Raw genomic sequence first — 12530 nt, 5'->3', positions numbered from 1 at the left:
ATTTTTATGTAAAACAGAAAACAATTATTTACACTAAAATAATTTCGATGTTATATGCACAACATTTATTGATTTGATTTTAATACATAGAGAGAATAAACACCTTATTGCACAGACTATTATACATTTTTCCTGTTTATAAAGGTAAACTGGGAGCATAAAAACAGCATACCTTAAAGAGTGCCTTGTTTTAGCCAGTGTGCAGCAACAAGTGGGGGAAGGGCAGCACAATGCTGCTCCTGTCAAAACTCTGTTACCGGTCATTTTCTCTGACATTAACCCCTTATTGATAATTGTCGACATTTGCCTTACAATGCTTTGGATGTTAATACAGCCAAGGTGGCGTTTATATCCTACAAATCTTAACTAAGGCATATTCCACACTCATCGAGGGTTCGAGTTGGTAGCAGCTATACTAAACACATAGTAGATTAATTTCTATTGCCTGAGCAAAGTTCAAATGAATAGTCTGATTATTTTAGCATCTGCTTGACAACAATTAAAGAAATTCAGGCAGTATGGGGTTAAATCGTACGAACTGTCTGACAAGAATATTTAGAGGTTCTAAAACTGTAACTTTTTAAAACCTTGGTACACCTTGATACTGGTAGCCTGCCCATGCTTCTGGTTCAGAGAACCCAGAAGCAGAAATAAGAGTTTATTTTCTGTTGGAAGAGAAAGTATCTGTGTGCAACACTGAAAAACAATTAAACATGTTCCTTTCAAAGATGTATTGCGTACAAAATTCAGTAGCTTTCCATTGTTGAGATGCCTTTGTGACAGGTGGCTATGTTTCCTGGAACCTGGTGGGATAAAAAACAAGAAGAGGAAGAAAGATGAGATAAAAACAGAGGAGGGGTAAAATTCATCTTTAACTGGGAAAATGTTCAACCTAATTTAAACACTGTTTAAAACAGTTTTATGAAAGCGAGTTACACTACAGCTTTTTGAAAACAAAAAACAATGTGGTAAATTGTATTGTTTTATGACTGAAATGTGAGTTGTTTTTCATTTTTGAGCTGCTGCCACAGAGTCTGCTTCTAAGTGATGGGACAAGAACAGCAACTGTGTCAAATATGTAAACTAAAGATAAACTTATTGTTTTCATTCCCTTTTGTTGTTTCAAGATAAAAAAAAAAACAAAAAAAAACTCTACAGCCTGGTAGGTGTGAACGTCTGGAATGCAGTTACTTTTCTTTTGACTTGTGCTAAAAACAGGTAAGTCTACTTCCCCCATATCTAATTGCGATCAGCAGGTTCTAATTGTTTAAAAACCAGTTTGAGCCATATCACTTTTCTCTTTTGTTTTAACCACTCCCCAACAGACTTCCACCTGTAGCTTCCTCCTTGTGTTTCTGCGGCTGTACTCACTCTGTGTAGTGAGAAGTCAAATCAGCCAGGGCTCCCAGAGAGCTCAGCTGCTCTTCCAGGGCAGTGATTCTCAGCCCGAGGTAGCCAGACGCCAAGAGCAGTAATAGCAGCCTGCAACAGAACACGCACAAAGCATTTGCTCAATCCATACCTCAGATTCTGCAGGTCGCAGTCCAAGGTTGGCTTTCAGGGAAAAAGGCCTGAGAGAATCATGGACTGATCATGCTGATTTCAATAAGGTATCAGTAACTTCTATCTAAGCAGAGCACGAGTGAAAATCATGTGATTTATTTTTTCATCACAAGGTTTTCATGACTTTCTTCGCTTCAGCGCTGTCAGCCAATCTATTAGGTCAACATATCAGCACAGGTGTTTAGGTTTCATGTTTCTGAACACAAAAAGCCATCCAACATAAAGGAAAAGATTGTTTTCTTCTTAGCACATTTGATGTATTGAGCAGTCCACATTATGAAACCTCAAACAGAACACTGCGCTTCTGTTAAAAGCATTAGAGGTTTGTTTTTACGGAAGAACTGAACTGGTTAAAACTGAACTAGTTTGGTTAAAAGGCCAAAACATGTCATGTGCATTCCATGAAGCGGGTTTGCTTAAAAATGTACTGATGGAGGTGGAGATTATTTTCAGTACTTTAGTACATGAATGACACCTTGCAGAAGTATTCCTACCCTTTGAGATTCCATGTTGTAGGTTAAACACACTAATTTTTATGTATTCTATTAAGATTTTAGGTTATATATCAAAACAAAACAGTGCTAGACTGTGAAGTAGCAAGAAATGGACACATGGTTTTTCAGCTTGTTTTTACAGCCCCTTTACTCCGACTCCCCTACAAAAAAGTTTGGGCACCACTTTCAGACATCGCCTTGTTATTTAATCGAGTCCAGCTATGTGGGATACAACCTACATATGAATACAGCTGTCTTGGAAATAACTTGGAGGATTGTTAGAGAACGTTGGTAAACAAACAGCATCATAAAGTCCAAGAACCAAAGCAGACATGGAGAACTTTAGAGCAGGGTTAGATAATAAGACAATATACCGGGTTTTAAATATTTCACAGAGCGCATTTTTAGTCCAGCATCTGAAAATCGAAAGAACATGGTGCAGCTGCCTACCAAGACATGGCCGACCTAAATTGACTGGGCAAGGAGAGGCTTAAATCAGAAAAGTAATCCGTCAAAAGGACAACTGTTAGTTGTGCGCTTCACAAATCTGAACTACATAACAGAGTGGGAAGAGGAAAGCATTTGTTCAAAGAAAGCACTAGGAGGACCTGTTTGCAGTTTGCCACAAACCCTTTAGGAGACACAGCAAACGCATGAGAAGGTGGTCTGTTCTGAGGAGACCAAAATTAGATGTTTGGCCTAAATGCAACATGCTATAAGTGAAGGAAATCTGACACTGCATGTTACCCTGAAAACATCATCCCCACAATGTAACATGGTGGTGGCAGCATCATGCTGTGGGAATGCTTTTCCTTTGCACAGTCAGAAACCTAGTTAGAGTTGATGTAAGATGGATGGAGCTCAGTACACTCCAAGATGAAAGCCTATTAGAGGCTACAAAGGAATCGAGACTGATGTGGTGGTTATGTGCTACTCTTTGTATAACATACAATCCCAATAAAATGCGTCTAGGTTTGTAATTGTGTTATGATAAAAAGTGAAGTACATTTAATCTTGCAAGGCTAGAGTTACATTTTGTTCAGCCATACGATTATATCATATTTGGTCAAACGGCCTTAAAGTTATGTGCATGAAGCTCATTTAATTAGACACATAAAGCGGTGACATGCCAGGGAGTGACTTAAAATTCAGAATACTAAAACCACATCAGCTGATGGAGGTTGGAGATCATTTTAGCTAATTTATTAGATGCAAATGGCTTTTTTACTTAAAGCATCTGCTGAGTAACTTAATAGTTAAGGTCTAAGCAGTACACCTATGAGCTAAAGTTGTTCAACTACTTTATTTACATCCAGCTTTGAAGGACCTGAAATTTCTTGTAATGTATTGAAGCAATTTAACAAGGAAATGAGTTAGACAACCAGGCAAGACGCCAATAGGAAGATCAATTTTAAAGAAAGAGAGAAAGTCTTTGACTAAAATACTACTGAAGTCACTCAGTACTTTGGCAGACTTCTGCAGTATTACTCACAGGATCACGAAGATATGAAGGACAACTCTAAGACTCAGAATTTCTCTGAAGAACAAAAATGGGACAACTTTCTCAAGGAATGTCGAAATCCATGACTCGGCTAAAAAAAAAAAGAAAAAGGATGAAAGCATTAATAAAAACGTCATCACACCGATCACTAATGACTCATTACTCTGGCTTATTCACCTCTGCTGTTTTCGTTTTTAAAGCTGCTTCCTTGTGTGGACCTGCATGTGCCGTTAGCTGGGAAGACACAAATGTGTTGTTATATGCTGCGGCTATGTAGAGATGCTTCTTAATGCAATTCAGTTTTGCATCTGTACCTTCATCATTAATGGGAGTAATGCCGTTGTTAAGATCAACGTTGTCGAAACTCTCTGAACTAGAAAAGCTGGAAGCCTGTAGACGAGGATATGTTCATGTTGAGAACCATTTGGTTTTCTTCTGGACTCATACTGCCTAAAGTCTCCTGAGCTTTAGACTCACCATGTCTTGCTCAGCTTCGAACTCTGCAGAGGACAGGTAAGGGCTTCTGTTTGGACTACCCTCCTGATGCAAACAAGCAATTAAAAAAACAATCTCTGTTGAAAATGTGATGTTTCTTTGTGTTCATGAACTGGGAGAACATTGAGTTTACCTGAGCCTGACAGCAGAGGCTTTGGAGGAGTCTGTAACAGACGGTATACTTCCTAAATAATGCAAACAAATACTGAAAGATAAGGACGAAAGGCAGGAGAGAGGGTTAAATCTGGGCCAATGCATGGGGATAGGTTTGCTCTGCAGATCTGGGGTTAATGTTTCAAACTAAAGCCAGCTTCACTTATTCTCCGTCAGTCTTTCAATTTTTATTTTTTATTGATTTTTTAGTTAGAGCTAAAGCTGGAGAGATTAAGTCGTGTCATAAATTTTCTTCCCTGATCTCAGGAATGAATTTCTAATCTTGTTAAACAGAAGTCAGGTGAAAATGTGTCTCAGCTAAAAAAAACCTCATATGTATTAAAAGCCCAAACTGCACAAAATACAATAAAAGAGTATAAAAACCAACTACTGGAGTATTTTGGGATCATACTGAGCGGCTTTCATAGCTAACTATAAAGGCATTAAAGTTCAATAATTGCAAATGTATTGCTGGCAAATATAAACATACAATGTTTTAACCCCATTATAATGATGCTGTTTTCTAAGATGACTTTACATTTTTCTACTGCACAACATACTGCTGGGCCCAAAGTGCTCTGCATAAACACTGCTGTGTGCTGAGCCTGACCTTCTCTCCACTGGATGTTCGTACAGACAGCACAGACAGAGCTGGGTTATGTTTCTTTATCTCCCTCATACTGGAAATAGCAATCACCACCTGTAATGAGATAAAAGCATGTCAGTTCTGGATGCTATACTATATTTGTCATACATTTATTTTTTTGTTATACATACATATATAGCTGATTGTAGAATTATCATAAGGAGATTATTTGGAATACTTGAAGTAAGGTCCAAAGGTTTATGAGGTAGCAATCTATACCCAGCCATGAAGGTTTTCTCTTAGGTCGTTTTAAGAAAGTAGGAGTCCACTTTGGTCTTTGCCCTCCCAAAAAAAATAGCCGTGACCTTTAGTCTCAGGACCACCTAATCTGGATTTATACTAAGTGAAGATGGCAAAAGAATAACAAAAAGGATTTGGCCACTAAAAGGTATTGTAAGTATTGTCAAGTCACAGCATCCCAATCAGATTTGAGGCTAACTTTGAGAAGGCCACTCCAAAACCTTCATGGTTTTTCACCATTTAACGGTGGACCTGCTGGTGTGCTTTGGATCATTGTTCTGCTGCACTAATCCAAAGCATGTAAGCTTTAGCTACAAACTGGTAGATGAACATTCAGGAATTTCTGGCACAGAGCAGAATTCATGACTCCAGATTACAGTAAATTGTTCAGATGCTCTGGATGTTGGTCTCATGTCCTTTGTAACCTCTAGGTTAAATCCTGTATGTTTTAGTAATTTTGGGTGGACGGCCACTGCTGGAAAGGCTCCCCACTGTTCCGTGTTTTCTCCGTTTATGGATAATGACTCTCAGTGTGGTTCTGGGTCCCAAAGCCTTAAAACTTGTTTTGTAAGCCTTTCCAGACTGATGGAAGTCAATCACTGTGTTTCTCATCGGTTCTCTAATTTCTTTACAACAGGGCATGATGCACTGCTTTTCAAGGTCTTTGAGCCTACTTCATGTTGTCAGATTATTAGGTCATTATGTTATATTTAAATGTTTCTGGACTCTACTGGTCAAGCCGTTTAAATATCTATGTTTCCCTTAAAAAATAAAAACCATGATTGGAAAACTACTTTATTGTCTTCACTCATTTGTCTGACATAAACATTTGTAGGATGATGTTAATAATCATCCAACAAATGTGTGACAAAAAAAAAAAAAAGATAAAAAAAAAACAGAAGAAATCTGCAAGGGTTGAGTACTTTTTCACAACACTGTGTTTACTCCTGGTTGAAGTTTAACTGTTTGATTAACTTTTTAACTGAACCTCATTTTAAAAAATCCTGAACATTCCCTTCAAGCGATATTAGGTTGGAATGTCTGACTACTGAAAATAAAGTGCATTCCCTGGACAGCTAAAGCTTAAGTTGGCTACACCTTTACACCTTTTGAAGACAAGGACACCACTAATGCTACTCCACCTCAGGTAAATAAGAGTATATAATCATATTTAATAAATTTGAAGATTTGTTCTGAAGAGACTCGTTTGTCAGATTTAAGGAAATAACAACCTTTAAGCAGGTATTAAACCTACTTTTCATTAAGCCCACATTGATGTATTAAATTTTTTTTTTATTGATCTGATGTAATATTCTAATCTAAAATGTCATGTTTTCATTAGCTGTAAATGGAAAATCATCATAATTAAGACAAGTACAGGCTTTAAAACATCAGTTTACGTATCATTAATCTTGATATGTTTCACTTAGTGAATTATGTTACTGAAATAAATGGACTTTTGAATAATATTATAACTTATTGAACAGTGTAGTCCACAAAACATGTTTGGCTTTTAGTCATTTTTAAAAATGGAATCATCCACTGCTTTTCTCTTATGTTCATGTTTTACATCAAAAACACATCGCCTAAATTACCTTGGTCGCTTTAAGCAGCACAGACGAGTAGAAACACACATGGTTCTGTGACACAAAGAGTCTTCCATGATACAGAACCTCCTTCTGCAAGGCACAGGTAAATGCTGCAGCAACACAAGCACACAAAGAGTCACCAGGGAAACATGAGCACATCTGATGAATCATTTATCCAAATGAGGTGTTTCAGCTCTGCATCCTCTGCAGAATATTTGGCAGTCGATGAGTATTAGGAGGCTAATGGTTGGAAAACTTAAGACAGTAGAGAACAAAAGTCAGGATGTGAAGTCACTTCCATAATCAATTCCAGTGAACGAGTAACTGACTCTGATTGTGGGACCACTCACTGTGTGTCAGCCTCTCCTCCTTAGGGATCTCTTGAAAAAGTTTGTGGAAGGTTTCATTGTACTTTAAGTAGCTCTGTGGAGGGAAACAGAAAACAGTTCAGATTTTGCATGTTGAGTGAATTATTTAAAAATGTGGATTCTATGCTAGACTCAAATCTGAAGTAACAAATACTTCCTTAGGAGCAGAAGCAACACGATGACAGTTGATGATCACTGACATGTTTCTGGGAATAAAATCATTTATTTTGGACGTTTTAGTGCAGGTCAAGCAAACACTTCAAACACTGGAGATAAAAACTAATGCCTAATGGATTATCTGGCCAAGATAATCTTTTATTGTTTTAATGTCCACACAGTGACAACTAGCTGCCAGTATAACGTCCTGCTGCACACAAATGAAATCAGTTAGAAGGCAGGGCTTCTCTAAGGTATATAATGCAATCTTAGACACTGGCAATAAAACAATAGAATTACATAAATTGCACAAGCACAGGTTAACATGGCTTTATTTAAATAAAAAATAAAAAAGACACCTGAGTACTTGTATAGTCTGGGCCGTACACCTACTGGGTAAGGTTAATATAACACAGTGGGTAAATATATTAGCTCTTTTCTTCCTGTGTCACTGTTTACTTCTTGTTTTTCTTATATTGATTAGTTGTGAAAAAATTTGAAATCCAGTATTTTAGCCAAAACAAAAAAATTTTATGAGCATTTTTATTAAAGTAATTTAATTAATTTAACAAATTTCGCATAATATTTATTAAGTTTCTTTAGTTTGTTCGTTAAACTATTAAAATGGACAAAAAACCTTTACCAATCCAGAGAATGTTTTTGAAGTGGACCGGAGGCCAGCAGATAATGTAAAATTTAGAAACCATATATATGCAGTCATAGTTGAAATATGATGGTGCCCTGTATCAAAACACAATGAAAAACAGCATCTACTGTATCTACAGAGAAATAGTAACACATGGGTTAGCAAACGAGGCCATTAATTATTTAGGAACTTGGCTTGGATGCAGAAGCAAAGGCTTTTGTTCTTGCACAGCTCTCTTAACAGCCTTTCAGTTGGGCTGAAGTTTGACTTTGACTGGGCCACTCCAGAACATATTCTCCTTGTTTAATTTGCTGATGTGTTTGTGATCATTGCCCTGCTATCCAACACCACGTTACCCAAGTTTTAACTGTCAAACACTTAGACTATTATTTGTGGACTTCTGTGTAAGGAAATAAGTTATGTTATATGTCATTTTTTAAGATACAAATCACAAGGCGCCTTACATAAAGGACACACTTAAAATTTAGTGCCTTGGCAGTGTTCTTGCCAACAGAAACTTGTTACATTTTGCCTCAGTTTAACCACAAACTTCCATGGATTTTATTGGGACTTTATCAAAATTGTTTACAAATATAAACCTGAAAAAATGATGCAGTATTGCCCCACAGAGTCAATACTGCATCATGAGCAGCTGTAAGTCTTTTGGTGTCTGTCTCTGCCAGCTTTACACTGACCCCCTCCACACTAACATTTGAGTATGCTTCGACTTAAACCATGTAGTTCTGGCTGTATAATTAGGCTCACCGTTCTGCTGAGAGGTGAACCTCGGTCTCATTTACTATCTTCTTACCTCTTCTCTGTAAAGGCCAGATATTTGTGGGACTAATAGTTATCCTTTTGACTGATTCTACCACCTGAGCTGTGGATCTCTACAGATCTTCCAGAGGTACAATGGGCCCTTTGGTTGCTTCTTTGATTTATGCTCCCTTCTTTCCCAGCCTCTCAGTTTAGGTGAATGGTCAAAGTAAAAGGGGGAAATAAACAAAAAACAAATACACACCTAACCTTTCAGATTTTTACTTATAAAACATTTTGAAAACTATGTATCATTTTCCTTCCACTCTATAACACTGTACCACTAAACCTTTCATTTAATTTCCACAGACAAAAAAACCTATAACTTTGTGGTTGGAACATGACAAAATGTACAAAGGTTCAAGAGGTCTGAATTTTTTTTTCCAGACCCTACATATACAAATAAAGACATGATGATGACTAACACTGGTCCACTTCTGAGTCATCTTCGTAACTGACTTGATGTTATCCTGTTTTGTTTTTTTTATTCGACTGATACACATGTGGTGGAGCCGGGAAATATAACAATATAACAATATTACAATACAATAATGTAAAACATGTGTGACCAAGAACTAGTGCGGTTGAGACCATTTTTGTACTCATTCATTTTGGCAGTATATTAGTGTGTGTACTAACAGCTCCTTTCTAATTCTACTAGCAAAGGTTTCCTATTAATCAGATATTTCATTGGATTTCCAATCTGACTCCCACTCAGCACCAGCTGTTGGACAAAGGAGAGGCAGCAGCATGAATTGACTCATGATCAGTAGGAAATGTCCAAAGGGGTAGACAGCAGCATTTAGCAAGACTGAACAGGTACAAAATGGCAAAATGGCATCAGCAGCAACAACAGCGATGTTTAGGAAAAAAACTCATTTCAATTTCGTTGGTGTGAGAACAGTCTGGATTCCACTACACAAACAGGATCAAAAACAGATAATGTGCAAGATTTGCTGCTTGGTGGAAGCTACACCACATGTCATCACAACAAATCTGTGCAACCAGCTAAAAATTTAAATGGGAGAAATCTAGGAGCAACAAGAAGGAAGTTCAGCTAAATTTGTTCAATACATTCCTCCTAAATTTAAATACATACTGTATATAGGATCTTTCAGTAACACCATTAAATATTAGGATTTTTGTTTGGTCAAAATAATTAAATTTTTAGTTATGACAGTTATTATTGTTTTATTTTATTTATTATTTATAATTTCAGCATTTTTCTATTTTGATTTTTTTTAAATATATGTTTACATACGAGCAGTCCCAGTTACAGTGTAATCACTCAGTTTCAACTAAAGTTTTGACCATTTGAAGAATACTTTTACTTTTCTAGTATATAAATCTGATTCCTTTTGAAAAAGCCAACATTAATATACCCCCCGCCCCACCCCGATTAAGTGCAGATTGGTTATTGAAATGAAACTAATCAATTTTATTTTAGTAAAATGATAGGAAGTTTTTATGCCTCAAAATATTTAAGTAGCCAATTATAAGGCACCACTTTGTGTTGATCTATCGCATTGAATCCCAATAGAATACAGTGAAGATTATGTTTGTAATGAGACAAAAAGCAGTTGGCCAGAACCTGTAAAATCTTGACATTAAAAGCCTTTAAGTTTCTTTATAACAAGATGCTTTTACAGATATTTGACAAGCTGCTTGTATCAGAAAGTCTAAATCACAATTAGAGCTACACATTTAGATAATGGTTGTCTATACCTTTAAAAGGTGATGCTATCAGGTAATCAGTGAATGAGGAAGGTATGGATCTTATTTGAGCGGACTTACATGACTGATGATGAGCACATCCGATCTGCCAACGTGATCGCCTGCTAGGGTCTGGTCCCTGAAGTCACAAAGGGCTCAGTTAAATTCGAATATACAGCATCATGGCTAAATCTTAAAATACGTTTAATGTTTTCTCTCAATTGAATATTTTTGGTGTTGAATGGGTTGTGTACTTTACCTGAAGCTCATTTTCAAGCTTTGATTTAGCTGCCTGGCCTCCGATTCAACGTTTCCCAAACTCAGGCTCCGGCTGCATTTCTTGCAGCTACCTCTTCTCATGACAAGAGGGGTTAACTCATCCACGCTTCTAACCCAGGAGAATCGGGGGGAAAGTCAATGGTATGACCCAGCTTTTTAAATGAGCCTCACACAGTTCAGATCGATGCGAAACAAAGGTAAAGAAATGAAATCGCTGATGGGAACACAAGTAGATGTGCAGCCTTTTTAGAGGCGTCACCGATCAAAAGCGGCTCCAGTGTGCTGACAGTAAACATCATTTCATTACCTTCAGCTTCACTGCTCCGTCTCATACAGAAAGGAGAATGTGGTTCTTTTTACACAAACAGCTTGTAAAGCATCAACAAAGAAATGGGTTCAGCTCTACAGGAGGCATGGATGAAAAGTAAACAGCTGCAAGAAGTGTTCATTGTTATAATCCCGTTTGATATATCTGTCAGGTAGAAAGGCTCCTATTTATATTCACATTTCATCATGTTACTTCCACACAGTTCAATTCATTTGATCAGAATTTGATGTGATAGACCAACACATAGCAGGGCATATTTGTGGAGAGGACGTATTTGAATGCATGGGATTTAGATAAAAAATATAAATACATATCAAAAGTTTTGCCTGGCTTTGGTATTTGTACTGCCTTAGGTCTGAATAAAATCCAGTGCAACTATAGGCCTTTAAATATGGCTGGGCTGGCAAATAAAGTTCATCCATGTGTAATTTGATCTGAGTATAAATTCAGCTGTTCAGTGAAGGACTCAGAGGAACAGAGCAGACAGGTTAGGGAAAACATTGAGGTCTGAGATTGTAATAGTGACAACGTGAGTCCAAGTCCAAGAAGTGCGAGTAATTTGTCAGGTCTACTGCATCTCTGAGTCATCCTGCAGTCTCTGGGACACAGCAGGGATCTCTGGAGGTTGGTTTCACTTTCAAAACCACGCAAAACAGTCTGGTCACATAGCAATAACAACCACCAAGCCCCAATTTATCATTATAAGGGATGGATCTTATTTAAAGGCGAAACCCCTCGAAAGAGCCTAGAGGAGCAATACAATAAGTAAAAGTATAATTCAGATTTAATTTTTAAAATAGAGAAATACTCACGAACTGTCCACTGAGAGTTTCCTGTTTTTCTGAGTCATGATAAAACAGATCTCGCAACTTCAACACAATAAAGTCACAAGAAAATCAAACGAGAATCTGATGACTTTGTCGCTCCAGCGCAGGTTCAGTAACTCTCTGCCTGTGGATCTTTACTGCTGTTTTCCCCTGAAAGTCTCCTGGGAAAAAGCAGGTAAGACAGAAAATTAGACTTCCCACTTCTTCAGGGCATGCAGGTGTGGAAGCGCTGTTTCAAATACACCAATCAGAGGCCGCTGCAAAGGTAAAAGCTGTGCGGATGGGCGTGGCCTGCGACACGCGCAAATTCATAGAAAGTATGCGGACAGCGGTTTACTTTCACATGACAGACAGTCACGCAGATGTAGGCCTTGTAACCTGTTCAGCCTGCGCAGATAGCGATCAGACAGGCAGAAAGATTAACAGCCCGCATACAATGAAAGTCAGTGACTCCACAGTTTCACATTTACTCCGCGACTGTCACAGTCAGGTCACCATGCAAGCTGTTTAGAATTAGAAAGAGTCTGCAAATTATAATTATTTGTTGTTTATTTATGGATCCATCTGTGATGCATTTGTAGCTTATTTTCTGCCTCCTGCCTTTAATTTCTGAAAGTATAAACAAACTATTATTTCTATTTGTATATTGTTTAGAAATAATACAAAAAAAAAAAAAAAGAGTGTGCATTTGCATTCAGCCTCCCAGAGTCAATGCT

At 37.5% G+C, this 12530-nt stretch overlaps 1 protein-coding gene across 1 annotated transcript; it reads right to left on the bottom strand.

The window, feature by feature from the left end:
* Positions 1-39: 39 nt before the first annotated feature.
* LOC124869855 (GRAM domain-containing protein 2B-like) lies at positions 40-12007 on the bottom strand. The gene is made up of 13 exons (XM_047368019.1): positions 11800-12007; positions 10640-10768; positions 10462-10519; positions 7032-7104; positions 6688-6791; positions 4817-4906; positions 4187-4258; positions 4036-4098; positions 3873-3948; positions 3736-3792; positions 3550-3649; positions 1372-1482; positions 40-803 (listed from the first exon to the last, which is right to left on the bottom strand). The coding sequence occupies exons 1-13, from the start codon at positions 11835-11837 to the stop codon at positions 788-790; spliced, it is 987 nt and encodes a 328-aa protein (XP_047223975.1). The 5' UTR covers positions 11838-12007; the 3' UTR covers positions 40-787.
* Between the last annotated feature and the right edge of the window lie 523 nt (positions 12008-12530).

This window comes from Girardinichthys multiradiatus, chromosome 6, assembly GCF_021462225.1.
Source record: "Girardinichthys multiradiatus isolate DD_20200921_A chromosome 6, DD_fGirMul_XY1, whole genome shotgun sequence".
NCBI lineage: Eukaryota > Metazoa > Chordata > Actinopteri > Cyprinodontiformes > Goodeidae > Girardinichthys > Girardinichthys multiradiatus.
Note: the sequence above shows the minus strand (reverse complement) of the source record. Positions and strands in the feature narration are given on the sequence as shown.

What these genes read in the sequence shown, in the direction of transcription:
- LOC124869855 (XM_047368019.1), bottom strand. Translation starts at nt 11,837, where the DNA reads ATGACTCAGAAAAACAGGAAACTCTCAGTGGACAGTTC. An exon ending in GAACATCCAGTGGAGAGAAG is followed by an intron (nt 4,259 to 4,816) that starts GTCAGGCTCAGC and finishes CTTATCTTTCAG; the next exon opens with TATTTGTTTGCATTATTTAG. An exon ending in TAAAAACGAAAACAGCAGAG is followed by an intron (nt 3,650 to 3,735) that starts GTGAATAAGCCA and finishes TTTTTTTTTTAG; the next exon opens with CCGAGTCATGGATTTCGACA.